At 39.9% G+C, this 17,364-nt stretch overlaps 1 protein-coding gene across 3 annotated transcripts in view; it reads right to left on the bottom strand.

Annotated features, from left to right (window-relative positions):
- Positions 1-17,364, bottom strand: part of SEL1L2 (SEL1L2 adaptor subunit of SYVN1 ubiquitin ligase) — a 100,263-nt gene that overhangs the window by 47,321 nt on the left and 35,578 nt on the right. For 2 of the 3 annotated variants that reach the window (XM_075527840.1, XM_075527839.1), the window contains exons 4-9: positions 10,762-10,815; positions 10,103-10,162; positions 9,934-10,015; positions 8,615-8,769; positions 7,944-8,000; positions 990-1,058 (exon numbers count right to left, since the gene is read on the bottom strand). In XM_075527840.1, the coding sequence (XP_075383955.1) occupies positions 990-1,058; positions 7,944-8,000; positions 8,615-8,769; positions 9,934-10,015; positions 10,103-10,162; positions 10,762-10,815 (477 nt within the window). The remainder of the gene's footprint in view (positions 1-989; positions 1,059-7,943; positions 8,001-8,614; positions 8,770-9,933; positions 10,016-10,102; positions 10,163-10,761; positions 10,816-17,364) is intronic. The other variant, XM_075527838.1, reaches the window with a different exon arrangement.

Here is a 17,364-nt window from a genome sequence, read left to right on the forward strand (position 1 = left end):
TGCATCTAAAGTTATTGAATAGATTATTTTTGGAAGCAGGGAACTTGTCCCTGTGGTTTTCAATACAAATTGTTTTCCAGGAGCCAAGGGCAGCATTTCAGAAGTCTCTGAAGGCGAGAAAAAGTGTTTCTCTAGAAGAATTGTTTACAACTGTCCCTCATAGATCTTCCATCAGTGGCAGGAGTGGACCGAATTCCACCCTTCTGCCACCTCTGGTGAAAGGCCCTTGAAGACAAGTGTGCAGAGTTCCTCTTGAGAGAGCCATTTTTTTGGCCTAGAGCAGGTTCTGAGGAGCCTTGGTGGTATGGTGCTGATGTGTTGTGCTGCTGACCTCAAGGTCAGCCAATGGAACCCACCGTGTGCTCTGCCGGAGAGAGATGAAGCTCTCTGCTCCCATGGAGTTACAGTCAGCAAGCCACAAAGGCAGTTCTACCCTGTCCTACAGGGTCACTGTGAGCGAGCATCCACTCGATGCCAGTGGGTTTCTCTTTCTTTGGAAGTGGTAATCCTCCTGGGGTTGCAGTGTGTGTATGTGGGGGAGGCTTCTTATTGGATCGAGGTCTATAGCAAATGTAGTTTCACATATGTAACCAGTCTATCATTCCTGGCACATGCCAAGGAAGATGTACCCTGGGCTACACTTGGCCGAGGAGTCATGGGGCAGGGATACTTTCTCCGCCTGGTTCTCCAGATCAAGGCTGCTTTGTATGGGACTTCTTCCCAACATGTAGCCACAAGACCACCACTTTTGGAAAGTGATTGCTTAGGAGGCAGAGAGCTTCTCTCTTAAGGGTAATGAAAAAACTGGGGAGCAAGGAGTGGTAATGATTGTACAACCTGATAAATTTGTTGTTAAATTATACACGTACATATTAGTTCTCCCCATGAAAGAGATCTACAACCCAGTCGCCCTACAGTACGCTCAATTAGCTGGTACCATTTATTGGTCATAATAAAATGAAAAGTATTGATCAAGATGAAACAAGTACCTTTCCTATAAACGCCATGGCATTTGCACTCCCAGCCTTTGCTGCTTTTAAGAAATAATATAATGCTTTCTGGGGAGAAAAGGAACAGTGTTATTGACAATCATGAGTATATGCAATATATGGCTTTTTGAGCCAAACTTTATTTAACACGAAATGCATTCAACAAATATCTAGGAAATATCAATTTGCTTAAGGCCCCATTGCAAGTGTTATTTCAAGAATAAATGTAAATGCTGCAGTTTCCATGCGCTTTTCTGTTAGTTCTGATTCACACTGATCCCATCGGGAAGAACAGGACTGCCCATAGGATTCCCAAGCCTGCAATCTTCATGGTAGCAGTTGACAACTTAGCCACTGTGCACCTCAGCTCCTAGAAACCCGAATTCGGGGACTTTTATAGCTATGACACACATCTATGTCACATTACAATGTGGGGGTTTGTTTCTCACATGTGGGTAGGCATGCTGGTCATGTGGCTATTGGGGAGGGTTGAATCACAGATGTAAAGGGAGTTGCATTGTCCAGCATTTTGAAAGAGTACACTTGTAAATTGACCCAATAGATTTATTTGGTAAGGTAAGCTGTTCAGTAGGCAGTCTATATAGTGCACAAGAACTGACCTTGTCCCTTGCTGCTCCATTTCCCCTGAGACCATAGGGAGACCATTCCCCCTGAGACCATTCTGAGACCATAGGGAGTAATAAGAGAAACTAACTCCAGGAATTAGGAGTGCCTTACAAAGGGTATAACTTTTTTGTTCTTTATAAAAGCCTTAACTAGGTTGCTAAGCCAGGATCTGCCTCTTCTCAAAGAGGAGAGTGTAAGCAAGAAATGAAGGGGCTTCTTAATATGGAACTTTCCTGTAAGAAGATCCCTACCTTCAGAACTACACCCTAGTTACTAAAGTCTATCTGTGTTGAGGACGTAACTGTCACAAGACCACGCCAAAACCACCCCCTCCTGACCCACCATCAGCCCAAACAAAAACACAACAGAGCCCTTGCCATTGAGTCTACTCTAATAGCCACCTTATAAGACAGAGTAGAACTGATTCCCTGGCGGTTTCCGAAACTGTAAATCTTCACTGACAAATTTGTTTGGAATTAGGCTAATTGCTATCCCAATGAGAAGTTTGTGAGTTTGCACTGAAGCCGTGATGATTAGTAGCCCAATGCTTAACCTACTCCTCCATCAGTGTCCGTCTTGCTGACGTAAGCAAATACAAATGTCACGTGTACTGCACCTCATCACAGTATGCATGTATGCACCCGGCCGGCTCTTCTTTTTCTCATTAATATTTTTCAAAAATGTTATAGGACCTATTATAGAAAGCGATTAAAAAAAAAACTTATGGAAAAATCCCATTTTCTTTTTATTCTGTTTTCCATAAACTTTTTGAAGCCCCCTCATACATTTGTTTGTAAATTATATAAGGCAATTTGTAGATGAACACAAACACAATCCCCACATTTCTTCCATGACAATGTTGCTGAGAAGAAAAGAATACAGTATTTGTAAATAGCATTAAGATAGTAGGTGTTATATGAGATAAAAGTAAAACTAAAAAGAATTAGTCAGGTACGGCACAGTAAATTATATCCAGTACCGGAATAAGTGTTTTATAAACTTTTTTCTCGCCAAATCATTACAACACCAACCTAACAGGTGTTATTAAAATGGAACCTACTTAGTGACACTGGATCATGTCGTTAGTGGCCTGCACCCATTGTCCGTGCATTATGCACTCTGCCTCCATGCAGAAAGGAGGGAGGCTAAGATGACTAAGCCTCAAAAAGGAGAGATTTGCCCCTGCACCGTGCACCGCAGGCTGGCAGAATAACATGAATAAGGGATCGGAGAGAGGGATTTCCATGGTGTTTGTGTTGCCATTGTTGCTTGGTGCCATGGAGTTGGTTTGGCTCAAAGAGGCCCTACATAGAACAGAAAAAAATAGTGTCCAGCCCTGCAGCATCCTCACGATTGTCAGGTGTGAACCCACTGTTGCAGTCACTGTGTTGATCCATTTTGTCAAGGGCTGACCCTCTACTTTACTAAGCACGATGCTCTTTCCCAGGGACTTATCTCTCCTGATGACACCCAAAGTAAGTGAGAGACGTGAGATGAAATGTCACCATCCCGGCTTTCAGTGGACATCGGGGCAGACATCCTCCATGATAGATATGGTCCTCTGGCAGTTTGCGGGACTTCCAATATTCTTCATCAGCACCGTCATTCAAACGAATTAATACGCATCCACTCTTCCTTATTCATTGTCCCATTTTCACATGCATCTGAGATGATATCATGGCTTGGGGCAGGAGCACCGTGGTCTTCAAAGTGTTATCCTCACTCTTTAATTCTTTAAAGAGGTCTTTTGCAACTTCTTGGCTGCTGACCTAGGCACTAGTAATTACTGTGGTATGACTGAGATAAACTATCCGAAAGATAGTGCTGCCAGAAAGATGGACCCAAAGAGTAAAGGCTTGAATAATGCAAGGACATTCATTCCGTGGTAGAAAATGGAAGGCATTTCAGACACGAGGGATTATTTAAGCAAAAGCTATCTAAAACGTCTGGAATAATCTAAGTATACATTGGATAGAAATTAGTAGCAATGGTTCAATTTCCAAAATAAGAAACATTCATATCAAAACTAAAGGTACTTTCTTCTGAATTATGTCCCCAATATACCGAAAGTTAGTTAACAGTGTTTGTAGGTCTCCGTTTGCCCATTCAGGTCCTGTTCCTCTCTGCTCTCATGGAAGCCTACTTTCTCCTTGACTTGGCATGCATCAATTTATTTGCTCATTGTTCTGTCTTTCCTAATATGCCAAAATAGGCCCTCTATAAGTATTTCTGGGGAGAATGAATGTATAAATGGATGGATGCTTACATTCATAAATCCTTAAATTATGAGAACTGGATTTTCATCTTTATCATCCCTTCCACATTTACCATATTATTATGATGTCATGAACTCGTTTTCAAAGTCCATGTTTAGAATTTGGCCTTCAAATATCCTGCAATAGAAAGTTTTTTGAAAAAATTACCTCTGGGAAACTGAGTTTGACTTTTTGAAGAAAATAAATTACTTTATGGTAACAAATAGAGAATTCCAACCTTCGGTGTAATGGGCACATAAACATCAAAGGGCTCGAGGCGCTAATCCTCCCGGCATACTCCTGTACTTCCATGGATTACTTGACATTTCAGTCCTCTTTAACTTTTCTTTACATTTGTTTCTAAATGTTATAATTCATTTACATAAATAGTTGTTAAACACAGACTGTGTAGAACTACTATGTAAATTACATTGATATGTATTCCTATAAACCAATCTGCATTTTTTCTCTTGAAGAGTTAAGATCAAATATCCATTCATCCATCCACTCATCCATGCAGCAACTAAACTATCCACTGATCTAACATTTACTGAGCTCCTAACAGCATAGTTGTAGTAGTTATATAATTTGGTGTCAATTTGGTATTTGAGAGGATTAAGAGTGAAGGGGTGGAGTCTAGTCTGTCAATTGGAGCATAGCCAATGAGGCCTCTGTGGGGGCCTGCCTTTCTCCTGAGAATTCTGGCAAATCTGGGATTTCCTCCTTCGAAGGGGAAGACACACTCTCTCACTGTTCCCTTCCTTGGAGACACTCTACTGACAAGACGCCTGCTGCTATGCTCTGGGAGCTGGAGAAGCCACATGGACCCACCCTGACACAGCCCTGGGTGCTGGAAAAGCCAGGTGGAGACCCCTGCCAAGGTCGAGATGCTTACAATGTCACTGGATCCAAAGACTTTCAACCCACTTGCCTGTGATCATCCTGTATTCGGCATCATTACATGTGTTTTGTGAGTCAGAAGAGGACTTTATAGATTGGTATCAGACATATGGGCTAATATTGGATTTATGGACTTGATCTGGACTATGCTGGGATGTTTTCTTAATGTACAGTTGTTCTTGCATATAAAACTCTTTCTTATATACATAGGCATGTTTATGAATTTGCTTCTCTAGTCTACCCAGAATAATACAAGTTGTACATTTTCTTCTGATTTTAATCAAGATATTTTTTACTATCACTTTTTGTTCTCAAAGGCATGCATAATTTATGTAGTTTTAAATGAATTAAAGTATGTATAAATTATAAATTTTATATGATATCATTAAAAATTTTTTTCTTAGTGAAACATAAAGCAATGATGTGCCTTTCCACTGATGATCTCTTGGGTATATATATATATATATATATGATATAGTATGTCACATGTTTATGCTAAATGAATTTTTTTATGAGTCCAAAATTAGCTTATTAAGAAGTGACAAGTGTTTGTTACTGAATCTAAGAAAATCTTTACTTTAATGCATTTGCAATACTTTTTTTCTATAACAAAATGGTAGTAAAATGTATTATTAAAAAAAAAAGGGTTATGAGCACTTTGTTTAATTCCAGTCTCTGCAGAGGGGTAAATGAAGCCCCAAATGGATGACACGATTCCTTTTATTTTCAGTGAGTAGCAGTTGCCCCTTCACATATTTGATATTACTGCCTTGCCAGCTGTAATTTAATTATGACTTATCCACTCTATAGTGTGCACCCTAACACCTGGATTCCCCTGTTCAATTAATTCTTAATCAGTGTATATAAATATGCAAACCACATTAAAATGTATGAGTAGAATATTCAAGGTAATGTGATCAAGAATTGGATATACAATGCATTTCAGTAATTAAGATTTGGCAATGTAGAGGAGTGAAATATTTCCTGTGGTGACACCCTCTGAGAAATATTAGTTTAACCAAATAGTGAAGAGAAAAAAAGAGGCAAGCTAGTTGTTTACAGATACTTTGATATTTAATTTGGGGGTGGGCGGAAGAAAGCTGAGGTATCTCTTATATTTTAAAATATGTAACTTATACTTGTGATGGGTATTTCCTTGGTGGGCTGAGGCTTTAGTATGCTGGTTCAAGGGATACTTGTTATTTGAAGAGCAACATGCCAGGGTCAGTTAAAAAGTATTCCTACTGGGTTTCCAGTTCATACATTCACACGTTTATTCCAAACAATACATGTTTAAACTTGTCTCTATGATCAGGAGACAACTGCAGACAAGTTCTGTCAGTAATAGATATATATTTTATTTCTTTAGGTGTCAGGGAGTCAGGTTGTGACTCACAGGGACCCTATACACAATAGAAATACTGCCCAGTCCTGCATTACCCTCACAACACGATTTGTTATGTTGGATCCCACTGCCACAGTCACTGTGTCAATTCATCGTGTCTAGAATCTTCGACGTTTTTGCTGACCCAATCCTGCTGTTCTTTTCTAGGGATTGGTCTCTTCTGGTAATTTGTTTCAAGTAGGTGAGATGAAGTCTCAGCATCCTTGCTTCTAAGGAGCTTTCTGATTGTACTTCTTCCGGCAGTCCACCGTATTTTTAATATGCTTCGTCAATACTTCAGTTCACATGCATCCATTCTTCCTAGGCCTTCCTTATTTTTGTCCGACTTTCACATGTACAAAGAGGCTTGTATCCGGCACTCCTTAGTCTTCAAAGTGGCATCCTTGCTCTTCAACACTTGCAGCAGGTCTTGTGCAGCAGTTTTCAGTGTAATGCATCATTTGATTTCTTAACTGCTGCTTCCATGAGCACTAACTATGGAGCCAAGCAAAACAAAATCCTTGACAACTTCATTTTTTGCTCCATTTTTCACGATGTCTATGGTCCACTTGTGAGGATTTTGCCTTTTTTTACATTGAGTTGTAATCTATACTGAAGGCTGCTGTCCTCGATGTTCAGCAATCCCCTTGGTGTACTTTAAAAATGAAAAGAGAGAAAGTCTACTCAAAACAGGGGTTTCCTGGGGTATCTGCCAGGCCAGTTAAATTCAGTGCAGTGAGTCTGGCTCAAAAGGGTATGGTGATTGTTTGGGGGAACTCGATGGGTGTAATTTTGATCAGTTTTTCTTAAAGAACACAGGAGATTGCAGGCATTTATTAAGAAGAAGTTATAAGAAAATGGAAAGCTACATTGATGAGAAGAAGAACAATCAAACAAAAACGCATCAAAAGGAAAGATGTACTTGCTCACTCTTCAAGGGCAGCAGGGTTGTCCTATGAGAATTTCACTGGGATCCTTTACCCTTCTATACATAGATCTGATTTCGCTCCATCAGACTTTTTTTTTGGTTCCCAAACTCAAAAGAACATCTAAAAGAAACAAGATTTGAGTCCCTGAAGTTTTGATATGATGTCCATCGACAAACAATTTCCAGGGAAGGGAAACAATGGGGCCAGGCATAGGAAAAAGATAAGGATGGCGTAGGACCGTGTGCAGTGTTGTGTTCTGTTGTGCATAGTGTTCTACGACATTGCTTAGGCATTAGGACTATGAATAGGATAGATATTAGTTTGAGACAACAAACACATGGCACCCCAGAGTGAGAAGGGCTGCAAAATCTGCTTTAAAAAAGAATCACAGTTACTACCCTAGATCTCTAATGATTCAGGCCCTAAGGTCTTGAGGTCACAATCAGAATCTAGACATGATTTCACCCAGTGACTCCGGCATCTTACTTAGAAGGATCTTTTGTAGGCTAAGTTTATTTGTTTATTTCTCCATTATTACTTTGAATTGTTAATTACACTTCTATGGTCACTGGGATAAAGTAAGATTAAGAAATAAGACAGAAAGAAGATTGCAAATTTATAAAGATGCCTAATAATCTTTCTAATTATATCCAATTATCCTCTGATACAGCAAGAATTTCCCTGATGGACTTTCTGCAGTTGTTCTTTGTGGAAGGCGAGTATCAGAGGCCAGCAGGTGGGGACACTCCTCTCACCCAATCCCGGCCCAACAGTGACTCTCCTGCCCTTTGCTGCTCATGCCATTCTCCCTCCAGAGCTCCTGCCTACCCCATGAAAATAACTCTTGACATTGACTTACGTAGTAATCCTGGTCTAAACCTTTTCTCCCAATCAGATGTAACTGTCCAAGAGAAACCTAGGGAAGATAATTAAAAAAATTATTTTGGCAGTTGTATTTATTTAAGTAAACAAAGGAAATCATATTTACTCTTTGTTTTTCCTATTGTAGGTTGACTCAATTTGATACAGCTAGCACGTCTTGAAAGAAGTAGAAAATGCACTAGAGACTTGGTTGCTGACAGACATACTGCTGGCTTCTTTGGTGAGGAGATGCCGGCTTGTACACTAAGGTTTGAGCACACAATCAGAGGATTCTTAACTCTTGGCTCTCAAAGAGTAGACAATTACAGCACCATTACCCAAAGCAGAATATTTCTAGGGCCTTGAGGAATTCATTCATATTAAAATCAGCATTGGACAGTGCTTTTTTCCCTACAATTAAAATGTAAGGGTTCTTCTTAGAAGTAATCTAATGTTTAAATAAATCAGTACTATGGCAACCCGCTTTTCTATACGCCAGAGGAACTGCAAGTGGCAGAGGACAAAGCAGTAGAGTAGGGTACAAAAGAGGAGGCCTCTCTTCCTTTTCTCACCCTACTTGGTCATTGTGAACCCCTCCGGGACTCAGAGAGAACCAAGCCCCTTGAAATTTTTAGGGTAGGAAAATATAGGATCTTCAGTATAAATTACTTGTATCTGAACATCTCCTCTTTCTGCCAAAAGTTTATAGTATTGATATATGTCCCAATCCAAAATCTCACTGTTAGAACTCAGATTTTCAGGTCTTTCCGTTAGTCTCACTTTTTCCACTGGGATACCTTCAGTTTTTTTCAGTTTGTCAGCAACTGTGAATAGAAACAAGCCAGAGACTAGCCAAAATGCATACGGTTGCAAGAACTAACAGTCAAGTTAAGAAAACATTGTTTGGCCTCTTGTCCTTAAAATGTACAGAAATCTGGCCCACTCACAGAAAGGGAAGATCCTTGGAAAATAAAAATCTGCTTAAATTTGGTATTTGGTTATGAGAAAAGGGCATGGAACCTAATTATTCTTGGCAACCCAGGAATATTGTACTAGTCCCTAGTGAGCACCATGGCCTAGCAGGCTCAAGAAAAGAAGACACACCCTCTACCATTGACCTTTCCTGGAACTAAAACTAGAAAATGAGAATAATAACTGCTCTTTAATTACTTTCCAGGGATGATCAGAAAATATGAGGCCTAAATCTACCTATCAAGATGTAAAGTTTGAAATATATAGAGATGCTAGTTTCATTAAACATGAAATTATATTGATAATTATCTTAAATACAAAAGTAGCTTTTCCCTCATTTTCTCCAATCCCAATAGAGCCAGACATATATATATTTTTTTATTTTTCCAGACATATATTTATATGATTCTGTAATCACTCTGATTATAAGAATTAACCAAATGGACTTGACCTTATTCACTTCTTGGAAGACTTTTAAAAGTTTAATTATGTTCAATGTTGTTGCTAGATGAAATGTTACATAGCACTTTGAAAATGATTCTAGGAACAAATATTAGTCTCGGGCTCTATTTTTAATAGAAAAGAATAGGGGTTGAATTGTTTTTAAGAGCAGCAATAGTGATCTTCAATGTCTGTGCCTCATATTTATTACTTTAGAAAATTTTAACAAGTTACAGCTATTCTAAATGTTAGAATTAGGAAAACTGTTTAATATTTAATAGCATTACATTCCAATTTTCAACTTGAAAGAACATAAGAGAATTGTTTGGTGATATGTACATTAAAAAGGATGACTACAATCATTTAAATCATTTTAACATTTTCATTTGGATCATTTAAACCTTAGAAAAATAATTAGTAACTACAAACTCTATATTTTAAACCCAACATTTTAATAATGTTAATATTTTCAAGTAACTTAAACGTTTTCATGAATTGATGTCAACTGGTAATGAATTATTTTTTAATTCTTTGGCAAGTCTATTGCTTAAAAATTAATTATGTAGGTTACTCACTATAATCTGCCACTATCTTGTAATGATTCAGGGCAACTTCACAATTTTGTAGAACATTGATTCCTGACAAATATCTGTACCCCTAAGACATAAGCATATATATTCTTAATATGATAATGCTGCATTTGTAGCACATCTATTTAGACTCAAGAATAATTAATTTACAAACCAAAATCATCTGGGACATCATGCTTCCTCCGGCACTTCCAAAAGTGTAATATATCAGTGCCTAAAGTAAAAAAAACCCACATATATAAATATGTGTATATACACCCACACATACATGTATGTGTATGTCACACTTTAGACATTTTTATTCCTAGTCCAGCAATGGACTGTGAAACACTCAAAATAAATTTGAAACTTTACTCTTCTTCTCTATAGATGGTTGCCATTTACTGGGGGCTCACCAGGCAATGGTGCCGGTGACAAGGGGATATAATATTTCACAGCATCCTCACAAAGCTCTATGAAGTAGATTTTATTGTTTATCTTTGATGTGAAATCTTAACTGTAAGGACATTAATAGACATGAGGTGTTAGAAGGTTACATTTTCTCTGACAAATGGACTTGTGTTGTTAGCCACTGTATTAGAATGAGTCTTTTGCTTTAAAAAATATTTTATTGAAGGATCATTTTATTGGGGACTCTTACAACTCTAGGCCATACCACCCTGAACATGGCCAATCTCATCTGATCTTGGAAGCTAAGCAGGGTCGGGACTGGTTAGTACTTGGATGGGAGAGTCTTTTGCTTTGAGTACAACCTCTATTCAATGTTCTTTGAAAAAGAATTAATTTTGTTCTTGAAAAATTGAATGACCTTACCTTGGCTTGATCATATTCCATTCCTATTCCATAAGAATACAAAAATCCTAATGCCTAGAGCCCCAAAGAGAAAGCAAAATTCATTTAATTCATAATTGTTCTTATCTGCAATGGTATGAAATATTTTAATTACCTGCTTCATAATAATTTACATTCTTGATATAGATTCTATACTATAACAATGTGTATTTTACACTTTTTTTAAAAAAGGCTGTGAAGTTACTATAGTGGAAAATTTATATGAAAATGTGAAAACAGACTAATGGTTACTGTTCCTTAATGTAAATTATAATAATAAAATGCTACAAACAAAATCTATGTCAAAAATATTTTTGTTCAATAGTTTTACATGTTTTAAACTTGAATTAAAAATTCTTCATATTTAAAAAACAAAAAGTATAAAACTTCAAAAATACACTGAATTAAAAAAAGAATACCCCTTCACTGCTTCACCCTAGCCCCAATAATAGTTTCAAGTATCTTTTCAGACCATTTTCTAAGCTTTGACACAAACTATAAGCAAACAAGTACCAAAAATTCTGTCACCGTGAATTTTTATTCTGATTAGGGCAAAACCCTGTGTGTAGGGCAGGACTGTGTGAAGCAGTTTTCGCAACAGTGATCTTTGGGAAACAGATCCCCAGGCTTTCCACATATGCTTTGATTTGGAATTCCAGGGTAAATCTAAAATTTCTCATTCCCATGGGTCTGTTTCTGGACTGTACAGTTCATTGGTTCTCTGTCATGTCTGCTCAATGGAATCCCTGGTGGGATTTTGGGAAACTGATTTTGACCTCACTTTGGATGAGCTAAATGTATAAATTTGCAAGTGAGCCCAGAGTTTCTAGGTTTTCTGAAAGGTCCACAATGATTCTGTTGAATTTGCATGTGTAGTTTAATTTTTCTCAAGTGTAATGTGTACATGACTCACTTCAGGATCTTGTGAAATCCCTGATTTAAACTCAGTAGGTTTGGAATAAGGCCAAGATTCTATAGTACTAAGAAGTACCTAAGGGGTATGCATAATCGTGGACCCTGGAACCCAACCCAAATCAAACTCTCTGCCACAGAGCCAATGCTGGCTCATAGTGACCCCTAGTGGGTTTCTGAGACTAACTGTCTATGGGCATAGGAAGCCCAGTCTTTCTCCTGTGGAGGGCAGGTGGTTTCAAACTGCTGACCATAAGCTTTGCAGCCCAATGCGTAGCCGCTACACGAGGAACCAGATCGCAAGTAGGAAAGCCACTAATTCATTGCCTTCAAGTAGATTCCAAGTAATAGCGACCCTTTAGGACAGAGTAGAACTGCCCTTTAGAGGTTCCAAGGCTTTGTACTGCTGTAACGAGTTACAGTCTCAGAAACCTATAAAAGAAGTTCTACCCTGTCCTATATGGTTGCTGTGCATTGGAATAACCCGATGATGGTGGACACAGATGACTAACTCTTCCTTCCACTATGAAATTAGGTTAGCAAACCAACCTTCTTAGCAACTCAGGGCTTGACCATCGCGCCTCCAGTGCTGCTTGTACATGGCAAAGACCAATCGATTTGAAAATTTCGGGGACAAAAATGAATTGTGTTAGACACTATGGGTTAATGGGTTAATTTGATACTTGATGAGGCAATTCTGTTTTCCAGATATCATTAAATTTATTTGATATAATTTGAAGTTTTTTTCCCTGCCAGCACTTTCTGTGTGTACATACTGTAATTTAATAGCAAAGCCATTTTCCTTTATTGGCATTTAGGGAAGTACTAATTTTTTGGTGATTAAAGGTATATGTATTTTTCTAGGAATATAACTGGAGTTGAAATTTCTGAGTCAACTTGAACATGCATTAAACATTTCAATAAGTTCTGCCAAATTTTCCTCCTAAAATGTTTATATATAAATTTGTGCTCCTACCAAAATTATGCAAAGTATTCAATCCTCCGTACTCTTAACAACACTTAGCATCAACTTTTACTTTTACCAATACAGTGAACAAAAATACCCTGTTGCTTTAATAGGATTTCTCAGATTAGTAGAATGAAGATTTTATTTTCTTAATCACAATTTAATATTTTCTGTCATTGTCCTGTTCAGATCCTTTTCCCATTTCTATGGGATTCATTATACTTTCTCATTGTTTTATAGCTTTTTGGATACTTTGGACATTGCAACTTGTTTCTTAATTTTTAGGAACTATTTTCTTCCAGTCTTGCCCTTTTTATTGTTTACACTCATCTTCATAATACAAAAAATTTTACGTTTTTATATTAAAAATTGCCAACTTTTCTGTAAGGAATAAAATCATTATCAGTAATAAATCCTCAGAATGGCCTTCCTTGAGTGCTGTGCCATCTCTTTTCTATTAAATACGAGTGAAGCGGCACATCACATGCCTTTGCCCTGCCCTCTCAGAGGACTCTTTCCCTAAGCTGCTGTTGGGGTGCCCTGGAGACACACTTTTTAGCATTTGCTGTTAACTGAGAGGATGCTGGGTGGTTGGGAACCACAGGAGAACAAGATGGCACTCTGCTTTTGTAATGACTCTAGTTTTATAAACCCATGGGAGAGTTCCACTTTGTACTATCAGGTCACTATAAGTTAGAATGGAGGGGAACAGTAGAAGGGGAAGCTGCATACACACAATGGAGCACTATGCAGCACTGAAAAGCACAAGCAATCACATGAAAGACGCCGCTTCGTGGGAAGAACTGGAAGGAATCATGTAAAGCTCAAAAGGACAGGTATAACTTGAGTCCCCTGAGGTAAGTACAGTCAGCATGGCAGGAGTAAAAGAACAGACACCTATCTTGCAATAAACAGGTGGAAGCATAGACAGTTGGGGGGAGGGCAGACCACTCCCAGGGAGGTACATGAGAGTCCAACATAAAGAAGGAGAAGGGGGGCAGGTGGAGGGAGAAGCGTGGTGGGGAGAATCTGAGTTGATGGCACGGGGGGAACAGGGCACTAACCCTCCCAGGGGGAGAGTATTGGTTGTGTCCCCACAGAACTGGAACATGCATATGGACCCCACCATGACACACCAACCCAGGAGGGCAACGTAATGCACAGAGGAATCCACAAAAAGACTGGAGCATATGCCGGGCCCTAATCAGAATCAGCCTGACCCCCACCATGGAAGGGAGTGCCACAGAAAATGAAAATGGATCATCTGGTGTGGGAAAGGAAATGACCTACCATACCCAGAAGGAAGCTGAAGCAAAGGAAGGAGGAGGAAGGGAGTGGAGCACAGCAAGCTCAGAGGACGATAGCCCAGCTCGGAGCGCCCAATGCACAGAGAGCACTATAAGGCTGGCCCCACTGCAAGATGCGACATCCTGCACTGACTCATGGCCCTACATGGGACAGCACTGGAGACACAGTGTAGGACGTGTGACTGAGCTGACCCCACCACACTGAGGCAAAACACTGGGGGAGTGCAATTGAGCGGTGAGGGAAGCAGAGCAAGGAGGTCCCGAGGGAGTAAAAAGGATGGACTGTGAGGCCAGGATGTGGCACCCCATCAGACATGTCTGGAAAACACTCCTAAAGGTCAACAAACTGACCTTGAACTATTATCAGGTTTTTCTTCCTTTCTTTTTGTTTTGTTTTATTTTTATCTTCTTTTAAATTTTGTGTGTCAGTGGCCTTTTTGTTTGTTAGCTTGTTGGTGTTGCTGCCGTCATCGCCATGTTCTTATGTGCCACTTTGGTGCTGTCAAAGCCATCCACAATTTTATGCACATATTATTATCTCTGCAGGTCCACCTAGCTAAGATAGGCTGGACTAACAATGTGAGAAGAAAATAACAGGACCAACGGTCCTGGAGATCTGAGAGTGTGGGAGGTAGGGAAAGGGAGGAGGTGTTGGCCAACCCAGGGACAAGGGAAAAATGAGTGGTTCAAAACCAGTGGAGGGAGGGGATGGGAGCACTGGTAAGGAGTGACCAAGGGCAAGGTAACTGAGAGGAATTACTGAAACCAGAATGAAGGCTGAACATGGTAGTGGGACAGGAGGAAAGCATAAGGAAATAGAGAAAAGGAGTAGGAGGCTAAAGGCATACACAGAGGCCTAAATACAGACGTACATATGTAAATATATTTATGATTATGGGGGAAATAGACCTATGTGCATATATTTATAGGTTTAGTAGTAGGGTAGCAGATGGACATTGGGCCTCCCCATGCACATCCCCTTAATACAAGAGCACTTTGCTCAGCTAAATGGTCATTCCATGATGCCCACCTTCCCGCAATGATCGCTGAAGACAAATGTGTGTATAGGAAAACGTGGTGAAGAGAGCTGATAGTGCCCGGCTATCAAAAGATATAGCATCTGGGGTCTTAAAGGTTTGAAGGCAAACAAGCAGTCATCTAGCTTGGAAGCAACAAAGCCCACAGAGGAGAAGCACACAGGCCTGTGTGATCACAAGGTGTTGAAGGGATAAGGTAGCAGACACCAAAGAACAAAAACTATCTGTATTAGTCTGGGTACTTTAGAGAAACAAATCCACAGAAACTCATGTATAAGAGAGAGTTTTATATAAAGGTTAAGTGAGCATCAATAAAACATCCCAACCCAGTGCTGCCCAAGCCCAAAATCCCAGCATTAACCCATTAACCCATATGTCCAACACCAATCCAGAAAGTCCTCCTCCATCTCACAAAGCAGATGCAATGACACCGACTGCAGGAGGAAAGCTGAGTCAGTGAATGTGTAAACATCTGAGCACTGGCAGGGGTCTCCACACAGCTGCTCCAGCACCCAGGGCTGCATCGAGTTAGGTCCATGTGGCTTCTCCTTGGGGAGGTCTCCCAGGAAGTCAGCCTTGCAAGCTCAAGCTGGGAACTACTAAGGCAACTGCACCCTGGTCCGACTGTCACAAAGCAAGAGACCCAAGAACTCGAAAGGCAAGGCTCACCAAGCCATTTATCCCTCTGCCCTTCTATCAATTCCACATGTGTTTATCGGCCAGGTTGGCACAGTAAACTACTAACTCAGCACCATTGTGTGATCACCTCCCCCATATAAATGCTGAAGACGAATGTGTGCATAAGTAAGTGTGGTGAAGAAGGCTGATGGTGCCTGGCTATTGAAAGATATAGCATCTGGGGTCTTAAAGGCTTGAAAGTAAACAAGCGGCCATCTAGCCTAGCAGCAACAAAGCCCACATGGAAGCAGCACACCAATATGTGTGATCACGAAGGGTCGAGGGGACCAAGTGTCAAGCACCAAAGGCGGGGGGAAATCATATCATTGTGAATGAAGGGAGTGTGTGATGGGGACCCAATGCCCATCTGTAGACAACTGGACATCCCTTGCAGAGGGGTAGTGGGGAGGAGATGAGTCACTCAGGGTTCAGTGTAACAACAATGAAACTCAAAACCTTCCTCTAGTTCTTAAACGCTTCCTCCCCCCTCCCCCCATCATGATCCCAATTCTACCTTGCAAACCTGGTTAGACCAGAGGATGCACAGCGGTGCAGATGGGAACTGGAAACACAGTGAATCCAGGACAGATGAACCCCTCAGGATCAGTGGTCAGAGTGGCGATACCGGGAGGGAAGGAAGGGTAGAAAGGGGGAACCGATCACAAGGATCTACATATAACCTCCTCCTTGGGGGATGGGCAACAGAAAAGTGGGTAAAGGGAGATGCCGGGCAGTATAAGATAAGATAAAATAATTTATAAATTATCAAGGGTTCACGGGGGGTAGGGGGGAGGAAAATGAGGAGCTGATTCCAGGAGCCCAAGTGGAAAGTGAGTTTTGAGAATGATGAGGACAACGAATGCATAAGTGTGCTTTACAAAATTGATGTATGTGTGAATTGTGATAAGAGTTGTATGAGCCCCAATAAAATGATTTTTTTAAAAAGAAGTGGAAGCTGATGTTTTGTCAGGAGGCAAACAATGCTCACTTGCACGGTACAGCCCAGAATCAGCACTGTCAGTTTGAGTAATCATTAGAAGAAGGCAATGTAAGGAGAAGGGGAGAATACAGTATTTTTTCTGTATATGTTCATGGAAAAATGGGATGAGAAGGTAATGGAATTTTTCCCTGAGCTTTTTGAGGTGTCCTCATAAAAGTGATTTTGGAACACAATACTTTTTATGTACAGATTGTAGAAATGTAGGTATTTTCTAGAAGCTAGAGGGTCTATCCTCTTTAATCACTTAGCTGATTCATACTACTTAAAGTCATCACTGTCTATTTACTAAAGGTAAAAATAATAAATGTGTCACTGGGAAAGACTATGGCAGAGATTTCTGGTCTCGCCCAAAGTACCCTCCCTCAAGTGTAAGAGAATCCTTCCTTTGTAGCTGAGCAATAAAGAATAGTAAGGTTGATCCGCAAGAAGTTGATGACTTGGCAGATCAAAAAGCCAAATGTCAGCACTTTTATGCTTAAACTTCCTCTTTCTTAACCTCCTTAGCAGTAAGGTAAGTAAGTAACTAATTTGTGGCCAATGGATATGAGTGACAATAATGTGAGAAACTTCTAGACCATTCTCTCTGCCATCTTAACAGGTATACCTTTCTTTTCCATTTTTCTCCTTTCTGTTGATTGGAACGATGAGTCATCCTGTACAATGTAGACAAATACACCATCTTTA

This window comes from Tenrec ecaudatus, chromosome 12 (genome assembly GCF_050624435.1).
Source record: "Tenrec ecaudatus isolate mTenEca1 chromosome 12, mTenEca1.hap1, whole genome shotgun sequence".
Lineage (NCBI taxonomy): Eukaryota > Metazoa > Chordata > Mammalia > Afrosoricida > Tenrecidae > Tenrec > Tenrec ecaudatus.